The sequence below is a fragment of the Paramormyrops kingsleyae genome, chromosome 23 (assembly GCF_048594095.1).
Source record: "Paramormyrops kingsleyae isolate MSU_618 chromosome 23, PKINGS_0.4, whole genome shotgun sequence".
NCBI lineage: Eukaryota > Metazoa > Chordata > Actinopteri > Osteoglossiformes > Mormyridae > Paramormyrops > Paramormyrops kingsleyae.
In genome coordinates, this window is record NC_132819.1 from 24,679,381 (window position 1) to 24,701,409 (window position 22,029).

The following is a 22,029-nucleotide window of genomic DNA, read 5'->3' on the forward strand; positions in this document are numbered from 1 at the left end:
GGAAATAAAGAAAAAAAATCAAAAACATGCTCACGCTGTTATCACGCACTGACGGTCTCCTCTAGAAGTGAATCACAAGAGACACATAGAGTAGGAATCCCTCCCTGAGGTCCTACACTCATTGTCACAGCCCTGCTTCCTTTGTTTGTTGGACATGCATGCCGAGGAAGTTGAACATGGTTCCCTTCCAAATATTTGAGTCTTGATCCCATTTTGGATGGCTGAGATGTGATCCGGTTTCATGCTGCATCTCTTCAGGATTCTCGGTAAAAAGATGCTGTATGCGCTGCCCAAACAGTAGGGTGGAGAGTTACACGGGACATTGGGATCGTGATTTTTGGAGCCAAGAAGGAAATTTTAAGCTGTAGCCTCTTAATATCACCTTGGTTACGATAGTAATATCATAAGCTTTCAGAACACAATGGAAGGCACGAGGATATAGTATTCTCTCTGTGGCTTTGATTCTTTACACTGGTGTCATAACCCATAAATGTACTTTTAGAGTTGTTTTGGAGTGAAGACAACAGCATGCATATATACGAAATTGTTTTGTTTTATTTTTTTCAACTTTAATTTCAACTTGTTTGTGAAAAAGTATTTCTGTGGTCCTGGCTAGGCTAATGCAACTCTTTGTTTTTTTGTATACATATATTTGGAGTTCTTACTTACTGTGTTTTTTTAAGTTATCCTGATTTGTGTTGAGTTTGTGATGAAGTCCGACTTTGGGTTGACTCTGATTTTGAACTCTTCAGCTGTTGTGCAGTTACTTGACTCTAATTCATCTTGTCATCGTGAATCGTGTGCTTTTCCCCCCCTTCCTTTCTCTCCCTACCAGATCCGAGGAAATAAAAAAAAAATTTCAAATTGCACCCACTGAAAAGAAACTATTGTTTTCACAGAGAGAGAGTCCTACCTCCGGGCGGCTTGGCTTGGGATTCTCTGTAAGCAGAGCATTATTTGATTCAAGTGCAATCTTTAAAGGAGAGGAAAGAATTCAGGCTTTAATCAAGTTACAATGTATGAAATTTTCACTGATTAAGAGCTATTCTGAAAGAGGTATGTTGGATGGCGACCAGTGAGCCAACCGCCCCAGGGTTTGTTTGTTTTGTTCTTTTATAAAATGCTCCACTCGCTAATCACAGTTTCAGGGGTGAAAAAGCCATAGGGCCACTAAAGGAAAGATAAGACTTTCTCAGTAGCGGTTTGTTTTTTGTGTTGCCTTAAGTCTTTAAACGTTCCTGCGAAGGGTTTCTCACGATCCTCTTATTTTGGCAATTAAGATATTAGAAGAGAAAAAGGCCGTATTGTTTCCGAACAGCGACCACAGCTGTTTCTGAGCCACAGAAACCTTCACGGACAACTTCTTGCTAGGTTTTCCAGAAATGTTTCGATTAAAATAATGAGTGCACGTTGACTTCTGGTAACCAGTCTTTGGCCTTTAAGATCAGCAGTGCAGTGCAATTTTTCATTTTATATTTGCTTTATATATTAATTATATGTAAGGAGTTACTCTTTGGAACAAGGATCATGCCCCTCTACAAGTGAGAAGCCTGAAAATGCTAGTTAGAGTTCTGTCAGACGATGTTCCACGTTAGCTACCGAGAACCGAGGAGAACTGAGAAACGTTTTGGTTGTGTTTTCTGTTGTTTCTTGCTCAGCTCGAGGTCGGCTCCGTCTGGGCCTTTCGATGCTGCTTTATAAGACTGCTAAAGCCGCCAGCCTTTTAGGGAGGGAGGGGAGGTGGTGTCTTGTACATGATTTAATCCCTGTTGCGGTTTCTCGCTGTCCGTCCTAAAAACAATGCCAATCAACCACTTGTGCTCAGACGCGTAATGAAAAACAAGCACAGGATCTCAGCAGACTATGAACTTGTGTCCTTGAACATCTCTACTAACCCCCCCCCCCCCCCCCCCAACCCCCTGCCCTCCAAGTACTGATCAGCCAGTCAAGCAGGAAGTATGAATGTCCTGGGTGTTTCCCATTATGAGTGCTTGACCGTTTTTTGTGTTTCTCGCATCTTCCATTGCTGCAGTTCCAATATTCAAGAACAGAAGTACAGTAGATGATAAAAATCCTCGGATGTCGTTCTTGCCCCGCCCCAAATATCAAGAATGCATCAGTTGCATCCTTGCCAATGAGAACAATCCCATGATTCATTGCATCCCAAGATCATTCTTGGGAGGCAAATTAGCCAAGACCACAAGTACACCCTTTGAGTTCCTGGTATTGATAAACACCCCCTACTGGCACTTTATGCCCCCTCCAGTTCCAGCACATAACCCCCCAGCCCCCAGACATATATTTATGATCAGTGACTCAAAATCAATAAACGCTTCATAGGTGATTTATTTTTGTTAAACAATGTGCTCATTCGATCATTGTTGTGTGTGTTATTCTGGTTATGACATGGCATGAATAATTGATAGAGTATAATTAATTAGTAAATAGATATATGAGAACCTGCATGTACAAATTGGTAGGTGATTGGCTTTTGTTTTCATTAAATCAGGTTCCAGAACTGAAATGCCTGCGGCTCACTGTCAGAGTTGAGGTCTGAAGCATGACTGAGACACACGTTTTCCTCAGCGGTATAATTTATATTTGTAAGCAAAAAGCTGGATGCTGTCAGATACCAATCCATGACTGTAAACCTGTAAACTCCAGAGGAACAAGCAGGGGCAGTAAACACAGCGCGAGACTTGGCTTGGTTTCTGCTGGGAACTGTGCAACTAGAAACATTACAACTGCAAAAAAAACAAACAACAACAAAGCAAAATAGGGATCTGACATGGGATGCATGCAGTTTTCCAGAGAGATAACCAGACATTGAAACAGAGCTCCTATAGGCTAAGAGTTTACATATGTGTGTGGGAAATTTTAGGACCTCTCCTCAAACAGCCCTTAAACGGCAATGATTTTCTGTCTCTTCATGGTACCATGTCTGTGTCTCTTCAGAAAGTCCTTGGGTACCATTGGTGTGACTTTGTGACTTTCGAACCAGCGGTTGCTAGGGGAGTCCCGAATGAGGCACATTACCTGCATTGTGAGGGAGCATCAGTTACGGCACTACAGCCATGTGGAGCATTTCCCTGAGGCTGATCCGGCTCGCGGGATCCTCGTTGCTGGGGACCCAAGCGGCTGGACCGGGCCGAGGGGACGCCCACGTAAGGAGGGTGGGACTGCGCCGTGTGTCTGCCTGGGGGGGTCGCCGGCCGGTGATTGTGAGGAGTTTCACTGTGTGGTGGCTGTGACATCATGATCCCCAAGCTGACCTGAGAGTAGTGCCCCACTGGCAGAAGTTGTCACAGTTGATTCACAAATCATTTTCTAGCATTCCCTTTATATAAAAGGACAGAGCGTCATTATTTTTTAACAAAATGACTTCTGCAGATACTTCTCAATAAACATAGATATTTAACTGTTATTAACCAATCATTTTGTTATACTTAAGTTACTCAAGTTAGAACAAAAATGTTGTATTTTTTTCTTTTTTTAATGTAGAAAAAGGGAAATGAAGGAGGCATTTTGGCTAGATATTTTGATGATAAATGGGTTGAACGTTACTCCTGCCGACCATATCTTGATGCAAATTGCCGCAATTTCGATCACTCTTGATTTCCCAGGACTGTTGCTCTCCCTCAGCGCAGTATTTCCCAATAAAGCAAATTCACTTCATTTCTTAACACGAAAAACACTTCCAGAGATTCTGACGGTACAGAACCCAGATTACAGTAATGAATAAAGTCATTTAGCTTGATTGCCAAACATTATAGTCACTAAATGCTTGTGTAACTTTAATTTACTCCATGAAAATTATGGGAGATCGTGTCTTAACCATTTATGTACCATTGCATTCTTCATAAACTCGCCTTGACGGTGCAGTGAGGAGGAATTTGTCTGAGTCCGTACATGTGGATGCAATTTAGAAAGGAGAGACAGATGAATCAGCCAGTTTTCACGGTTCCAGATATTGTTCTTATAGTACTGTTGTAACAATGTGTGCCATTGTATGTGGCAATCCTTCTCTTGAAGTTCACACACACCATGAACACACAGATCGTGGACAGCCCATCAACGTGGTGCACCAGTGAAATTTACTGCCCTCTTTGAGTAAAGCCATTGGGCTCACCTCAATGAGAAAAAAATCACCTGGTGTAACTGCATGGCACAAGACTGGCATCTTTTGGTGCCAAGCTAATCTATAATAAGCACTTGCCCGACAGTGTTGCTTTACAGGGATCAGACATACACCACAGACTTAAAGTCAGGCCAGATGTGCTTCTTCTCTATACCATACAGGATTCACAGTTTGTTGACTGTAGCATTTAAAATAAGTACCTTCCTCTCCTAGGTTCAAGTCCCTGCATGAGAAGGGAAAAAAAATTAAATGGATCATTTCTGTGCATCACATATATGTGTATAGCATCCTTTTCCCATTTCAAGCAGCAGTTCTCCTGTTTTTCCAAGAATCTGTTTGTGTTTATAGCAATTTATCATATAGAGCTAATCTGACAGTCCAGTCCCGAGGCACTACTACTGCATAGTGAACATTAAACGTGAATTAAAAGTGAATGGGGAGGTGAATGTTTCATCGATTTACAAAGACCTAAGTATAATTATTGCATTAGCCCGACACAAAAAGAAACTATTAGTTAAATAAATGGAAGGTAAGACTTTTGCTTTGTGATTGCTGATCAACTGGTCTGCTAATGCACCCTTGACAAAATTCTACTTAATGCAACGTAATACTGAAAGTGATTGTAGTTGTTATTTGTTTGCTTATTTTAGGATTTTTCGCATCTATGCGGAATGCATGTTGGTATCATCACATTACATCGCTTTAAAAATATTCGCCTACTGACAGTTCACACCACCAGTTTTAAAAAGTGATGTGGAGACGATGTGAAAAGTGATGTGGACAATTTATGCCATACTATGGATTTCCTCTGTGCCTCTTAATTTTTCCTGTCACACTAAGCAGTAGTGAACATTACCATCAGTCATCCTCACTATTATTGCTCAGTTAGAACTTTCGACTCCATCATGGCCTCCAATCATATTCAGACAAAGCTAGTAATGCCTACTTCTCAAGCTATGAAGGCCCATTTTGTTACTTTTAACCTGTTAAACACACATTTCCTGGGTGACATATTTCCAATTAACACAACATCTGAGGCACTACTGACGTCATTCGCACCGGTTAGTTGTTTAACATATTTTATTCGCTGTGTTGTATGAAACAGAAAGCAGAAATACTTTTCTGAAACAATCTTATGCCATTTTTGAAAGGTTGAATATCATTTACTTGGAAACTGAGAGTACGGGCCAATACTATTCTGATGTTATTTTTTTTTTTCGAATTTTTGCAGCCTGCGTGCACTCGCAGTGACGGCCGAATAAACGAAACTATCCATCATTTTTATATTTGTGTACAGATCGCAGAAGCAATTTTTTGGCAGGGTTTAAACATTTAGTCAAGATGTTAAATGACTGTTCAAAATTTTCTCCGATGCTAGTTAAAAAAGTAAAAAAATGTCCCCGTATTTGTATATCAGTCTCAGACTGATTAAATTCAAACCTAAGGCCGTCACAGCTGAATAGCGGCACGTATTGAATGTTGAAATCCTGAGACTTTTTCGTGTGAGTTGAAGCGAGGAACAGAGAGAGCCTTTGTGACAGATGAACGCAGTTAAGAGGTGAAGGCAGACGTCCCAAATATACTCGGCTGAAAAATATGTTTTCTTTTTAAGTGAGGACACAAAAAAGAATCAAGTAAAGCCTAAGAATTAAACCGCCTGCCAAGAATATGCCTCATATTCATTGCAAAATACACTTCAAACCCTGCATCTATTGAGCCTTATTTTCGTAAGCGCTCCGTCAAAACCACTGGATGTTATCTAGGTGCTCGTTCTGAATCTATGTCAATCTCACTATTATTTACATCCCTTAATGCTGCAGATTGATAGAGTGGTTGCATTTTTTCCCCCTGCGGTGTCAAGCAATGAGAGCTATTTCCAGGGATTTCCTGGGATTACGTGGAAGGTGAGAGGCACACTCACCCTTGCGGGATCTCTCCTCCGATACATGCCTTCCTGTCACCCTACACTGTGATGCTGTAAGGTCCATATTCTGCAACCCCACGGTACTTACTTGGATTTTATAGTGCCTGATTTTATAAGGTGCCAGGCAGGACCAATGGATTGATTTCAGGTATGACTTTAAGGTTTCTGTTAATGCATGTTCTGCATCAGCAGTTCATACACTGGTTCTGGGGGGCATTAGTGGCTAACGGTATGCCAGCACTTTGCCACACAGGTGATTACGGCATCTGAGCGTCTCCCGCTGCCCAAAACAAGAGACGGTTTCTCTTACGAAACTCACGGTCCAACCGATGTCTAGACTGAAGACCAGAGTGTTTTCTTGTGGGTTGAATTAAGAGGAACAGATTGCAACCTGTCTGATTATGATCAGAGACAGGGGTTAGTTTAATTGTTTTCAGTGCCATGTATTGTATTATATTGTGTTATAGTCACCGATGTGCATTCTGTAGGACTTCCTGAGGTGCCCTTAGTCAAAAATGGAAATTATTAACTTTTTATAAGGTTACTGTTAGTGTCTGCCTTGTTTCACAGCCTTGTAACGCAGTGAGTTAAGCGATACATTTCTCCTGCTCTCTCAGTTACGACTTTCATAACACATTATTTTTTTCTGCATTTTGATCCACAAAGCCGCTGTAAACTTTGAAGGAACACAGTCAAGATGTGACAGGTTTTTCTAAATCAAACCAAATGGGAAAATAAACTTCATATGTTATTTTCCATCGCTTTTTTAAAACCAGTTTAAGTACATCCTAGTTTCAAATGGAGCATAGATACTCATTTGGTCTGCTCCTCTATAATAGAGATTATGCCCAGAAGAGTGAAACATCTATGCCATTGAATATTAAACCGATATGTAATTATTCTTATAAGAGCTACTCATTGGCTGTCTGTGGATTATTAGTGTCTTGCAAATGACCACCACTGCTTTTAGGCTGATGATAGTGAGTCTAATATCTGCTGATCTCATGTACAGTAACTTCAATCTCTACGCCAAAAGGGTAGAAAAGTAGCACTTAAACATCCTGACAAGGCAGAAGTCAGAGAAAGGTAATGTGCCCTAGGCCCCGGTTATCTCTGAAACTACCCCACCCCCCCTCCCGCCCCCCGGTTGCCGACGGAGATATCTATTCGCCTCTCGTGAATCGGTACAGTAGCTAGGGGACAACAGACGTCGTGAGAAATCCAGTCGGCCTGCCCTGACAGGCAATTTCGCCGCCCTGTATCTGAAAACGGACCGCAATAGTTTCTTTTTAACTGAATCTTTTGATTGAGAAAATTAAGGGTTCCCATTTCGTTTCTCGGAGCACTTCTACAATATGACTACACAAAAACACCAAGACCTTATAAAAGACCCATAAAGGATTATGCATTAAGTATCTATTCATGTACTTCTTAGTATGGTGAGCTGTTCTCCCCCAAGGCAGGAACGGGCGTCTCTGTCTCTCGCTAAACGTGTTTCATGTTCGGCTCCTTTTTTCATGACATATTCAGCAAGTCTGAATGATTTACATCTCCAGTTTTTAATTTTTTATTGAAATGAGCAAAATAAGCAAAATGTATATTTCAATAGTCGACAGTTGTTCTACATTGCATCATAAAAAGGTACATTATAAGGAAATCTAGTCTTAGCTGTGTTTTTAAACACTAAGTGCCTACATGAATCAGCTGCAAAACGATCCAAATGCAAATACAAACTGATAGGATAAAACAGACAATAAAATTAAAGGATTAGATACAGGCCTATAGCCAGACCCATTCTTTAAATGTCCATTTAAACTTTGTCCAATTGTGTTACTGTCACAGACGAAAGTTAAAAAAATCGAAGCAAAGTTTTTTTTCTTCCTTTTTTCATCTAAAAAAAACAAATTATTGCAAAATAATTTTTGTCAATATATTCAAGCAATTCATAATTTTGGCATTATACAAAGATAAATCCTTTATACATCTGTTATGTCAGGTTTACAGTTGATGTATTCCTTTTCAGTTTGAGAGGACAGGAAAACATTCAATCAATTCATGATGTCAGTTCGGAGAATGAGCACTGTACATACCGAGATGCTACCTCTCTCTCTCTCTCACACACACACACACACACACACACACACACACACACACACAGGCACACACAGGCAGTGCTTGAACGCACTCAGATCAGGTCCATGGCACATTAATCACGCTCCACTCTAGGTGTCATTTTCTTCTTGGTCTCCCCAGGGTTCCTCCCCTTGGGTTTCAGGGGCTTGCTCTTGGGCTCGTGGGGTCGCACGTGGGCTGGCCCCTTTTCCGGATTGTGACCGGAGTCGTTGTGTTGCCGGGAGCAACGCTTGCACTTGCAGGAGGTGACCGCCGTGATCTTGTAGGTCCTGGTGCTGCCGTCCTGGCACTGCAGTCGGATGCGCTGGGTGCGCGTGCGGTCGTTCACGCACTTCCAGCTCTGGCCTTCCCTCCGGGCCCAGAACTTACCAACGTAGCCGCCGATCCAGTTAGGGACCATGTGGGGTGGGAGGCACTCGCCAGCACACACAAGCTCCTTCACCGGGCTCAGGCTGGTGCACATGCCGTCCGAGATGTATTTGGTAGACCGGAGCTCCCTGCATCCAACCTGGCTCCGCTCTATGGAGGAAATACAAACCGGTCAACATGCGCTAATGCGTACATGCATGCTAATGCATGCTAGCCACCTGCCAGCTAATGCAAATTTAGACTTGAAGTTTTTACCCCCCCCCCCCCATTTTATAGGAAATGAGGGATTAGGTGCTCTGGCCTGTGGATGATAGATGGATGATCTTTGTACATCTGCTTCTTTTGCAAAGATACTCTTCTGTAGGGGAGCTGAGAGAACAGCTCACACTATTTATAGGCTATTACCTGAGCTCCGTATTTATGTGGCATAATTATGAAGTTATAGTTTATTGAAGAGGCGTAGTCTTTTGGATTGGCGTTCATCTTGCACTCTCAGCCATGATTTATACCTGGGACGTAACACTTAAGTATGAGACATAAATTCACATACAGCTTGTGTTTTATTTACACATTCAGAGTTTTTTTCTCACATAATGACTGAATATTTTTAGAAGCGAATTCAACCCATATGTCAGCGGTATCAGGGACGTGTTTTCTTTGAGCTTACACTACAAATCTAGTTCTTAACCACTATGCCACACCTCGCCTTTGTGCACAGACAGATGTTTCCTTGGGCATATCCTGTGAGCTCAGGACAAGCCGTACAGCAAAAGGTATAATCACATACTTCCTGATGGAGGGAAAAAAAACAGACAATCTAGTCGTCAGACACGCCTTTTATCTCCATTTTCCCCCATTCGTCTCGTTAAAAGCGCTACCTGGAATCGCTTGCAGACTTCACATTCGCCTTTTGTCAGAGCTGCAAATGCTGTATCACTTGCATTCATTTGCACAGTTTTCTGGCGGCAGCGAAAGGAATCTTCTTAAAACAGGTAGCAGCTTAAAAATTACATGAATACGTCTGACATAAATTATTGCTATCTGAAGTGCATCATTTCGATGGTGTGCTCTGAAATAAACTCCACCTTTTTGTAAAAACTCGCAATATATGCTATAACATTTCTGTAGTGTTTTAATTAATGAGGTCAAGACACCTGAAACTAACTACAGTATAGATAGTACTTCGCATCTGTGGTCCTGTCGCTGAGTATATTACTTTGCATATGCCATGATTAGGACGCGACAGTACAGTAATTTTACGTACATGAAGAGCCGAAAGATATTGTTTAGCAAGAAGATGTTATTGTGGAAATAAACTTACCACTTCTCTCTGTGCTGCCCAAGCGTTTTCCTCCGTTACGGGCTCGATTGAAAGAAGTATTATTCGGAGTGTCCAGGGCTGAGAAATCCAAGTGGGAATTCACGATTTCCGTAGCATCATTACTAAACGACTGACAGCTATCCATGAAGATGCAAAACAAAAACAACAGGGGGTATTCGCATGTGATCGAGGGCATGATGCTGTAGCTGGGTCCGAAGCCGGTCTGATGTACGCAGAGGGATTCTTGCCGCTTTGTTTCGATGATATTGCCTCTTAACTAAGACGCCGTTACCATGTATCCATCCGTTGATTCGACGAGTGCAGTTTGAGATTGTGGAAAGGCAGATCGTGGCAAGTTTTATGAATGAAACTAGAGTGATCGCATCCGTGACCACACCCCCTTGCTATTCGGCGAGAAGCAGCAGTATTGAGATACCTTTAGGATTTAGGAGAGGTGAACTGACATGTTAACACCAGCAATCGGGATAAGCATCTGCGGAGGTTATTTAAATGTCTACAAGTGCAGTTAGACTGATAAGGTTCCTTTTCTCCTAAACTGAACTTCTTTAAGTGGCTATTTGAGAGGATTTGCAGTTATCTAAATAAAGCATTTCTCTGAATAGTTCCTATAGTAGGCTATATGCATTTAGTCATGCTATTTATTGCATTATATATTGTTAATTATTAAACTGTAATTTTACCAAGCTGCGCATTTTTCATGAATGACATGAAAAATCACCAACCCGCATATCAAATTTATTGGTGGTGGTTGTTTTAATTTAGCTTACGGTCCAATCCAGTGCAACTTCCGGTTTTACCTATTTAAACAGCTGAACAGTGACACCTAACATAATTTTTCACATATTGGGCAATTTGTATTTTATCGCATTTCTGCCTCATTCCTTTGCTGTCAGGCTTAGGAAGAAAAAATGCAGAAATAAAAGAGAACCTGCAGGCTGGAAAGAGGATCAGTATATTCGACACCGCGCAGTGTGCGCGCAATTAGAACTTTTCCTTTTATGAGCCTAATATGCGTAACATAATTACACAGGAGTCGAGATAATATCGCGGAAATACAGAATAAGCAGAATACCCCTGACAAGATCTCTGACATTTTCAATGATGGGAATGATGTCGGGCAGAAATTGTACACGCTGGAAAATATCAGGATCAAAGTTAGCCTGTGTAACTCCCTATACGTACTATTACCTCCACATGAAATAGAGAAGCTCTGATTGTCGTAACCATTTGGTTTATTAGCGAAGAGTGAGGGATCCACAACAGCTGTCAGAGTTTTTATTAATGCTTAAATTATACTAAACCGTACCTACACTTCTCCCGGAGAAATCAGAACTGTATTTGGTGAAGTTTGCATTATTATTATTATTATTATTATTATTACACTTTGTCCAGGAATGCAAGTAAAAGAAAAGCTCATATATTCGCAATAACAAAAAAATCTAAACCTTTTTTTAATGAAAAAGTATTAACTATTTTCTAGACGTATCTTTAAGAATGGCCATTAATGGCTCACGGCTCTTTATTGACACCCTGAGTGGCTTTGTATTATTCATGCGCCAGGATACGACCGATCAGGCTACAGCCCTGGTACAGGTCCAGAGTCCATTTCTGTACCTTAGTAGGTACAAGTACCTACAGCTAGGGTACAACTGGCAGACCCAGTGACAAATAATTGTACCCTCAAATTGTACTTTAAATTTACTTCGTAAATTGTACTTTTTTTCTGACGGTGCATACGCTTAATAATAATGGCCTTATCTACAATAATACAGTACCTCATATTTACACATTTTGATATTACCGAAAAGGTGAAAGTCCGCCCCCTGGTGTTACATCAGTAAACCGCAATTTTAATGTAACTTGAAGTTTCCTTAACATACCTGACAAGTTTTGGTTTTGGAAAATAAGGGAAATTTCCGGCACCCACCGCGAGCCACTCCACCACCCCAACCAAGCTCCAGTATCCCTTACATTTTAAGACAGGTGTACAAGAGATCTAAAATAACCACTTGTCATTTACATTTTATTTTCATTACACATTTTCTTTTCATTTCTCATGTTCACTCATGTGGCTCTCTGGCATTCACTAATGACTTATTATACAGATTTGTTGCAGACTTTGTATCCTTGTTGAAGTTGTCACAGAAGGTGAAAGTAACGTTGTTTTTTTCACACAGCATTGCCATTTAACCTCCGTATTTATTACCTGGTTAATGTTGTAAATGACCTGCAGATTACTGCAGGTGGCAGCTCTTGCGAGGCTACTGACAGTTCAGTTTGGAGAGGCAGAGGATTTATTTTTTTATTGATATTATAATACGGGAGATTTACGGGAAAATACTAATACTGGAGGACGGCGGGAAAGAGGGGTAAAATACGGTAGTTTCCCGGCCAAAACGAGAGACTTGACAGCTATGTTCCTTATAAGTGTGGGAAGATGAACCTGACGAAAAGATCTGGTTGTTTTTACAATTAAGTGGTCAATCGTGGAATAACACCACTAATAGTGATACAGGGAAGATATTTTATAATCCAAATTGTCACAGGACTGAGGAATTGAGGCCTATCATTGACGGTGTCTGGACAGCATCTCTTCTGATCCATTTTAGTACCAAAGTTTGCGCATTTTAGAAGAGACACACGGTGACTTTCAGGTAAAACGTGGTAACAGGCCCAGCAAAGTCATTACGGTGCTTCGGAAACAGAACAGCCACTCAGGGGACTCAGTATCCTGCGACAAGGTCACGCCCTCTGCTATTGGGGGGTCAGGGAAACACTCAGTGGGGTAATTCTGACACCCTGCGTCAAACAAAAGACGACAAATAAGCTGAGAACAAAGCTTGGGATGATCAGAATGGACCACTGTCTTTTTGGGAACGCTTTCCATCTATGAAACCTCCCATAATCAGATTTTAGTTATCACACATACATGTTTCAAGTTTCCATCAAGTAGTCTTACTGGCAGACAGACGTCTGGAATTCCTACCACTGTACATGAAAAATGTAAACAAACTACACGTCAAACGCGCCTTCATGGAAAGTTTCATTCATTCCTCTTCATATCATTTCCGTTTCGGACAGTCGCTCATATGCAGCGTCGACACAAACGTGAGTCTGGATGGAATTAGCCAGCAGTATTCCTGATAGGCCACTGCCCAGCCCAGGAAGGCTCAGCAGTATTCCTGATAGGCCACTGCCCAGCCCAGGAAGGCTCAGCAGTATTCCTGATAGGCCACTGCCCAGCCCAGGAGAGCTCAGCAGTATTCCTGATAGGCCACTGCCCAGCCCAGGAAGGCTCAGCAGTATTCCTGATAGGCCACTGCCCAGCCCAGGAAGGCTCGGCAGTATTCCTGATAGGCCACTGCCCAGCCCAGGAAGGCTCGGCAGTATTCCTGATAGGCCACTGCCCAGCCCAGGAAGGCACACCTGGGCATCTGCTCATCCCGCAGCGTCTCACTCTTCATCCCTTCCTTTGTCTGCTGTCCCCACAGTAGAGCCAACATACTCACCAAATCATCTTCAGATCACTGGTTAATGAGACAAGACATCCCAGCAGATTCGTGTCACACTAGCAGACCCATTTCACTGTATTTCTGTAATGCTTGTAAAGTCTCTCTGGGTGATACAGCTTGCAGAACAAAATGACAGATGATTAAATCACAGTTTTCACACTGTGTACCCGGGGCCCGGAACCAAAGACGGATGAGAAGTCAGAGAAAAGTGAAAATGCTAATGGGGAAACTGGAAAGTGAGACTGACTGCCACGGGCAGCATTTGCATGCTGCTGTGAGACATCCCACACGGAAGGTCACGTGTTCACGACCCACCAGCAGAATGGCTTCAACACGCTGTCAAAGCTAAAAGCAGAAAGCTACCTTAAACAAAGGCCAAGGACAGACAACTGTAATACTCGCGATCTACCTGCATGCAAATTGCTAATGTTTCCAGGGGAATTCGTCTTTCTAGGGTGCAGAAAACATGGGTGGGGAAAGAAATCTGTTTACATTTGTTTCTACACCCCAGTACATGTTCATCTCTAAAATTCGAACAGAACCTACTGATGGTTTTTGTGTTTGTCACGTGCTGGTAGGGGCCAGTGGGCTTCCAGGTACAGCGGGGGCCCATGCTACGGAGCTACGGTCACATGGTGTGGGGGGCTTGGAGCAGCGGGGAGAAGGTTAGCATCGTGGCTGCTTTGATGGTTAATGCTCACGCAAGTGACCAGATATTCCTCCTGGACGTCGGAGGAAGACATGCATAGGTCCTCCAATGAGCTAGCAGCCGTCATGCCCTCTGTTGGAAAAAAAATGAAATGATTAGACATTAGCTAGCTCTGCAGAGTGAGGAAAGGGCTAGAGCAGAAACCATAGCAAGAACCAGGTCACATGATGTCTAGCTTGCAGATAGTCATACACATAGTTACAAAGTAGCAGCAGAAACTCTGCACATGAGATACAAACTCACAGGTGCTAGTTATATATTTATCCTTGCCCACTGATCTCCACCATAAGCATGAGTCCTTGTATCGGTGTAATAACAGCCTTGCAGTGGCACTCTCAATTGTATAAGGAACTGTGGTCATTCAAAAAATTAATTAGCCTGAAGATAATCTGAAAAAACAGCATTATTTTGGCCTCAGCCAGGTCCTGTTTGTGCATGAACTAATGGAGTTTCAGACATGGACGGCCGCAACACGTCACCCGGATAGGACGAGCCCTCCCAGAAGAGGGTAATAATATCGCCCTGCCCGTTGCTGGGTACTTGGGTAACGGTAAACCATCCGCTTTGCACACGTGGCATCCTGCAGTCAGAACATCACTTGGCAGCCCCCTTGTCACCACATGTGGTGCAGAATTCGGCGCTTGTGAAGCCCATCTGACCTGTGAGGGCTTTTACAAGAATGTCCAGGTTGCCTTTATACTTTTGCAGGACCCAGTTGATGTAGCGCATCTTCATGGTCAGAACCTCGGTCATGTCCGGCTGCTTCACACACTGCTCACAGATCAGATCCATCACCCCGCAGAACTTTTCCAGGGCTCCCAAGTCCACCAGCAGGAGGTTCTCCTTGATCAGCATGACCATCTGAGGAGGAAATGGATGCAGTGAGAGAGAGAGATGGGGGGGGCATTACCATCTGACACCTCGTCTTCTCACACTCCACTATGGCATCCTGATAACTATCTCAGCAGAGGACAGAGTACCAGTAAGAGACTCCAGCAGTATCGTGACGCAGCACAGAGCACCGATCCTTAGATACTGCAAGCTGAATGACAGCAAAGCATTATGTTCTCCAACCGCACAGTGTCTGAGAGTGACTGAGTGGGTGACAGATTTTTTTATGCAGGTACGTGCTATCCTGGGGGGGGGGGGGTTCTTCGGTAACAAGAGGGATATATTCTGCACATTACCAGGGACGGGTTCAAAACACAACCTTCCATTATGCCCATATGACCCGGAAGGTGAGAAATACTTTAGAACTTAAGGGATCTGAGTAGCTCTCTGGGTGAGGAGTAGGTTGAGCAAGGAGCAATGACCCAGTGAGACTGTCCACATGGCAGACACGAGGCCTCAGCATTAACAGCCTAAAATTAGACTGTCCCACTTTGCCCACGGCGGGGCTTTGCTTTAGCACGAGCGGCATGCAGGATGGTCCGGTCCGCTCCAGTGGGAGTGCACACCCACGCTGCCCAAATCTGAGAACAAGCATAGAGGAAGGTCATGTTGACAGCAGGGAACAGTCCTGGTCAAGTTTAACTCAATGAGTTTGAGATCTTCTAAGAAGGGAACCAATCTATTTTTCCCAGAGGGCGAAAGTCCCTCAGCCACACAAAGCCAAGGTTCATTGCAGGGGTGCCGTTAGAGATTCTGTGCCCGATGAAAACACATCACATTGAACTCCCAATCCTTAGAGTCCTAGGGGCTGGATGCTGTTCAACCAAATAGTTACTTAAATATTAGTTCAAATACAAGAACTGGTGGCCATAGGTGGAAATTAGTAGGAGAACATTTTAAACTGGATTTGAGATTTGGATTTGAGCACTTCTTTACACAGGGTGTAGTTAGAGTATGGAATAGTCTTCCTGTTAGTATAGCACAAGCTAAAACCTTAGGTTCCTTCAAATCAGAGCTAGATGAGATTATAACAACTTTAAGCTTGTTGAATTAGTTAGTTGAAATCTCCCCAAGCAAGCTTGATGGGCCGAATGACCTCCTTTCATTTGTAAACTATTTATGTTCTTATGTTATAACTCAAAGCAAGATCATGTCGCTCACTAAAGTGTTCATTAAATCCAAGACTGTTAACTCATTGAAATCCCAAGCAGTTAAAGTACTCATAAGTGAAAAAATAATCTAAATGAAACTGACGCTCCGTTAAAAATAATGAAACTACAATCCCTGTCTCTATGCACGGAGTGAATAAAAATGACTCACCTACCTAAATATATAACAAATACCCATTCAAAGAGCATGACACAGTCAGCCCCTTGACAGCATGAATTTTCCCCAACAATACCATGTTCTAGGACGTGTCAATCATCCATTTAGCAATGATAGCTGTCTGCTATAAGAACCTCCACTGCAGTCATTTTACTGCCAGTATAGGTGCTGTTCAGAGCAAAATTACCTGGAGATGAAAGAGGACCCTCTTCCTTGGCTGCAAGCTATACATATAATATCTTCCACAATATGTATTCTTGATAAAGCACCAATAATACTTTAAACTTTTGACCCTTTCTAAACTTTTCACCCTATTGGGTAACTCAGAAAGCAAAATGTCGTCTTAACTACAGCGACACAAATGTATGCCCGTGAGAAAAATATTTCTCACGGTCTAAACAGGATTGTGTCAACTTTCACATAATGATAAGCATTATCTGAAATGGTTAGCTCTGCCATATTTCAGCCCTGGGGTTGGTGGGTTCGACTCCCACCCTCGACTCTATGTGTGTGTGTGTGTGTGTGGTTTGCATGTTCTCCCCGTACTGAAGAAGCAATTAAGGAGGACTGGGCTTTAGAAGGTGGGCGTTTTTCTTCAAAGTGAAGAAAAAAAAAATTGAGAATGATAGTACCTTACGTATGTCGTTTTTTAAGTCCAAATTATTGTTTTTCCCTCCAGGTTCAGGGCGTGAGCGTAATTCTCCGGTCTAACCCTGGAGAAGCTGTTGTTGTTGTTGTTTTCCTTGTGATCTGACTGATCCAACATAAAATGTTGCTCAAACATACGCAACTTATTCCCAACTACTGTCCATGCATGAATTTTATGTAACTCCTCCTTGTCTATTAATAATGAAGTCCAGAATGTATATTACACTGAATGGCTTAGCGTCTTTCAATTAATTTAATGAATCTTTTTAAAGAAGACAAAAAAAGCAAATATTATTAATTTTATTCCTACAGTTCTTCGCTGCCATGGCGCTGCACCCAGATGGAAATTAGCCCACTTGATTCAGCGTTCATAGTGAGCGATACAGTATGATAAAGGTATGCGTGTGCACGGTTAGATCAATCACAGGAAAAGTGTTGCTGAGAGGCAAATAGATTTTTCTTTCTCTTTGTTCATTTGCTCTTGGTAATGCCATGTGTCACTTTAATACTAATGAAAAATATATGTAGTTGAGTCAGTAGTGATATTGTCAGCAGGTAAATTTTTATGGAACTGGCCCATCTGATATTCCGGCCCAGACACGCTATGATTTCTGTCTCCGCTATTGGGTCTCAGTATTGTTCACCTAGTAAAATGATCTGATGAAGGAAGAAACATGAGAGAAGCGATTTTGTATGAAGGGTTTGAATTTTTTTTCATGATGGCTATCTGTCCATTTTATTGTGCCCCCCCCCCCCCAATCAAACTATTAGTCTACCTTTTGGGAATAAATGTCCCATAAAAAAGGAAGAGCAAAATTCCAAAACTTATCGAGTCCATTTTTTGTGTTTGAGATGTTGTGAGACTGTTAACGACCTAAAGTCAGGCTTCCTCGTCATGTGTTACAGTATTGGGAACCACAACTATCAGTCCTCAAAATTCAATGAAGAACTTTCATTAAAGTTCATTAAACTTACTAAGTACATATTGTAATGACACCTGTATCCCAAGGAAGGACATGTACATTCACCTAAAGGATTATTAGGAACACCTGTTCAATTTCTCATTAATGCAATTATCTAACCAACCAATCACATGGCAGTTGCTTCAATGCATTTAGGGGTGTGGTCCTGGTCAAGACAATCTCCTGAACTCCAAACTGAATTTCAGAATGGGAAAGAAAGGTGATTTAAGCAATTTTGAGCGTGGCATGGTTGTTGGTGCCAGAAGGTCCGGTCTGAGTATTTCACAATCTGCTCAGTTACTGGGATTTTCACGCACAACCATTTCTAGGGTTTACAAAGAATGGTGTGCAAAGGGAAAAACATCCAGTATGCGGCAGTCCTGTGAGCCAAAATGCCTTGTTGATGCTAGAGGTCAGAGGAGAATGGGCCGACTGATTCAAGCTGATAGAAGAGCAACTTTGACTGAAATAACCACTCGTTACAACCGAGGTATGCAGCAAAGCATTTGTGAAGCCACAACATGCACAACCTTGAGGCGGATGGGCTACAACAGCAGAAGACCCCACCGGGTACCACTCATCTCCACTACAAATAGGAAAAAGAGGCTACAATTTGCACGAGCTCACCAAAATTGGACAGTTGAAGACTGGAAAAATGTTGCCTGGTCTGATGAGTCTCGATTTCTGTTGAGACATTCAAATGGTAGTCAGAATTTGGCGTAAACAGAATGAGAACATGGATCCATCATGCCTTGTTACCACTGTGCAGGCTGGTGGTGGTGGTGTAATGGTGTGGGGGATGTTTTCTTGGCACACTTTAGGCCCCTTAGTGCCAATTGGGCATCGTTTAAATGCCACGGCCTACCTGAGCATTGTTTCTGACCATGTCCCTCCCTTTATGACCACCATGTACCCATCCTCTGATGGCTACTTCCAGCAAGATAATGCACCATGTCACAAAGCTCAAATCATTTCAAATTGGTTTCTTGAACATGACAATGAGTTCACTGTACTAAAATGACCCCCACAGTCACCAGATCTCAACCCAATAGAGCATCTTTGGGATGTGGTGGAACGGGAGCTTCGTGCCCTGGATGTGCATCCCACAAATCTCCATCAACTGCAAGATGCAATCCTATCAATATGGGCCAACATTTCTAAAGAATGCTTTCAGCACCTTGTTGAATCAATGCCACGTAGAATTAAGACAGTTCTGAAGGCGAAAGGGGGTCAAACACCGTATTAGTATGGTGTTCCTAATAATCCTTTAGGTGAGTGTATATGCAATGCATAAATGGATATGCAATGCATAGTACAGTAATTTCTTCACTCTGGGTTTTAAAAATAGGGGTGTAAAATGGTTTTAGTGTTTTACTGTGCATATGGACCTGCGACCAACAAAAAGCCTCACGTTTGTATGAATGAGTGAAGTCACACTGCCTTTCCAGTCAAAAGAACAAACCTCTTAAAAGTTAGTGAGACACGCTGGCGAGTTTTCCACCTTTTCCTCTCCAGACTAAAATAACTACCAGTCAGCTATATTTAGACAGACTGAGTGGCTCTGACTCAAAGCCAGAGTCATGTGACCTTGTATGGGATCCAGCAGGGTCAGCATTCAAACTGTACAGCAATAAGCGGCAATGCAACGGCACATTAAACCACATGCAGTAATAACTTATGTACAATTGTGCTCCAAAACCCAATCAGTTACAGTGTTTCATTGAACTATAACTAATTACTGCAGGTGAGCTTTTAATCTGAGGGTTGATTCAGATTCTACTCCATTACAATAGGGTTTAATAAAAACCTGACTGTTCAGATTAGTGTATATCCTTGTCCTGTAGATACAATGGTCTAACCCAGTGTTTGCCAACCTGGTCCTCAGGGGTCCCAGCTTTTTGCTCCATCCCAGCTCCCTGTCATACAGTCCACATTTTTGCTCCCTCCCAGCTCCCTGTCATACAGTCCACATTTTTGCTCTCTCCCAGCTCCCTGTCATACAGTCCACATTTTTGCTCCCTCCCAGCTCCCTGCCAAACAGTCCACATTTTTGCTCCCTCCCAGCTCCCTGTCATACAGTTCACATTTTTGCTCCCTCCCAGCTCCCTGTCATACAGTCCACATTTTTGCTCTCTCCCAGCTCCCTGTCATACAGTCCACATTTTTGCTCTCTCCCAGCTCCCTGTCATACAGTCCACATTTTTGCTCCCTCCCAGCTCCCTGTCATACAGTCCACATTTTTGCTCCATGGACTGTCTGCGGATCCCTAAGGATCCATTTTTGAAGGTACCGTAGGCCACACCTTGATGGGGTTGATGTTGTAAAGGAGCCCCCCATTGCTGGCCCCCGGAAAGGCGGCTCGGCCACCTACCCCAGCACCCAGACACACAAGCGCAAAACTTGCGCATCTGCCGTCCAGGCAGATGCCAATCCAACCCCTGCTTCAACGGATCCCGGTCTAGCTTACCCGTGAAGGCTGCATCCTGGGACGGATCCCGGTCTAGCTTACCCGTGAAGGCTGCATCCTGGGACGGATCCCGGTCTAGCTTACCCGTGAAGGCTGCATCCAGGGACGGATCCCGGTCTAGCTTACCCGTGAAGGCTGCATCCTGGGACGGATCCCGGTCTAGCTTACCCGTGAAGGCTGCATCCTGGGACGGATCCCGGTCTAGCTTACCCGTGAAGGCTTCATCCTGGGACGGATCCCGGTCTAGCTTACCCGTGAAGGCTGCATCCTGGGACGGATCCCGGTCTAGCTTACCCGTGAAGACTGCATCCTGGGACGGATCCCGGTCTAGCTTACCCGTGAAGGCTGCATCCTGGGACGGATCCCGGTCTAGCTTACCCGTGAAGGCTGCATCCTGGGACGGATCCCGGTCTAGCTTACCCGTGAAGGCTGCATCCTGGGACGGATCCCGGTCTAGCTTACCCGTGAAGGCTGCATCCTGGGACGGATCCGGTCTAGTTTTTACCCATGAACACTGCATCCTGGGACGGATCCCGGTCTAGCTTACCCGTGAAGGCTGCATCCTGGGACGAAACCCGGTCTAGCTTACCCATGAAGGCTGCATCCTGGGACGGATCCCGGTCTAGCTTACCCGTGAAGGCTGCATCCTGGGACGAAACCCGGTCTAGCTTACCCGTGAAGGCTGCATCCTGGGACGAAACCCGGTCTAGCTTACCCATGAACGCTGCAGCCTAATAAGGGTAAATGTACGTTGATTTGAAGTACCTTCATTTGCGCGACTCACCACACATACACAGGTTACTCGAACGACTGTCCATCCCAGTAGCCTGAAACCAAAGCTTCCGGACCCCTCCCTGACAAGAAGAAAATTAGTGCATGTAAGTACTACTGTAGTATAGTACAGTATAAAGACTTTTTAAGGAGACTGGGTTTGGTGCGGATATATATAATCAAAATCACAACCACAGTTATTTATAAATTACGAAATTAAAACTTTTTGTGAATTAGAGCGAAAGCAAAAACTCTCAATAAGCTACGGCTAATTTCTTTCTATTTCACGTCAAACTACCTCAACAATGAAGCAATATAGCAGTTCTCCACAGATTTTCACACCTGTATAGGTACGCGACGAGTTTGTAATAGATTTTCACTACAGTATATGTTGTATGTCTGGCGTTTTTAGAATAGGCCTAAACTGTGTTTAATTGACAGACACAGAAACAAGACTTTCATGTTACCTGCAACAATAACCTGTAATAATTCCTTCTCCGGAGCGGAGATATAATTCTTCCGAAGAAGCCATGCAGTGATGTCCTAAGACCTTTTAATTTTAGAGAAGTTGCGATTTAAGATGTTTATTTAAGCATAAGTGCGCCATTCATAACTTTAAGCCTCTAAACATAATTTGTACTAACATCGGACAACTTTATAACAGAGCTTATGCGCCAGACTAGACTGCCTTTGGGTTGTACCACACATGACATGAAGGGATGAAACACTACAGACCATCGGAGTACAAATAAATAACTTGTTGATAACTGGTCGCAGATTTATGTTTTTTTGCAAATTTAAGAAATTATAGTGCGTGTAGTATTTAAAATTATGCCA

At 43.0% G+C, this 22,029-nt stretch overlaps 2 protein-coding genes across 3 annotated transcripts; both read right to left on the reverse strand.

Annotated features, from left to right (window-relative positions):
• Nucleotides 1–7,615: 7,615 nt before the first annotated feature.
• sostdc1b (sclerostin domain containing 1b) lies at nt 7,616–10,633 on the reverse strand. The gene is made up of 2 exons (XM_023809643.2): nt 9,886–10,633; nt 7,616–8,714 (listed from the first exon to the last, which is right to left on the reverse strand). The coding sequence occupies exons 1-2, from the start codon at nt 10,079–10,081 to the stop codon at nt 8,269–8,271; spliced, it is 642 nt and encodes a 213-aa protein (XP_023665411.1). The 5' UTR covers nt 10,082–10,633; the 3' UTR covers nt 7,616–8,268.
• A 1,275-nt stretch (nt 10,634–11,908) lies between these two features.
• On the reverse strand, nt 11,909–21,858 carry LOC111842733 (ankyrin repeat and MYND domain-containing protein 2-like). 2 transcript variants are annotated; one of them, XM_023809644.2, is made up of 4 exons: nt 21,660–21,858; nt 21,206–21,275; nt 14,787–14,988; nt 11,909–14,199 (listed from the first exon to the last, which is right to left on the reverse strand). In XM_023809644.2, exons 1-4 carry the CDS (start codon nt 21,722–21,724, stop codon nt 14,033–14,035), a joined length of 504 nt encoding a protein of 167 aa, XP_023665412.1. In that variant the 5' UTR covers nt 21,725–21,858; the 3' UTR covers nt 11,909–14,032. The 2 variants fall into 2 exon arrangements, with proteins under 2 accessions (XP_023665412.1, XP_023665413.1); XM_023809645.2 differs by having other exon boundaries at nt 21,187–21,275.
• Between the last annotated feature and the right edge of the window lie 171 nt (nt 21,859–22,029).

What these genes read in the sequence shown, in the direction of transcription:
- sostdc1b (XM_023809643.2), bottom strand. Translation starts at nt 10,081, where the DNA reads ATGCCCTCGATCACATGCGAATACCCCCTGTTGTTTTTGTTTTGCATC. An exon ending in GGGCAGCACAGAGAGAAGTG is followed by an intron (nt 8,715 to 9,885) that starts GTAAGTTTATTT and finishes TTTCCTCCATAG; the next exon opens with AGCGGAGCCAGGTTGGATGC.
- LOC111842733 (XM_023809644.2), bottom strand. Translation starts at nt 21,724, where the DNA reads ATGGCTTCTTCGGAAGAATTATATCTCCGCTCCGGAGAAGGAATTATT. An exon ending in ATTACAGGTTATTGTTGCAG is followed by an intron (nt 21,276 to 21,659) that starts GTAACATGAAAG and finishes TCTTCTTGTCAG; the next exon opens with GGAGGGGTCCGGAAGCTTTG. An exon ending in GAGTAACCTGTGTATGTGTG is followed by an intron (nt 14,989 to 21,205) that starts GTGAGTCGCGCA and finishes TTTCCTCCTCAG; the next exon opens with ATGGTCATGCTGATCAAGGA.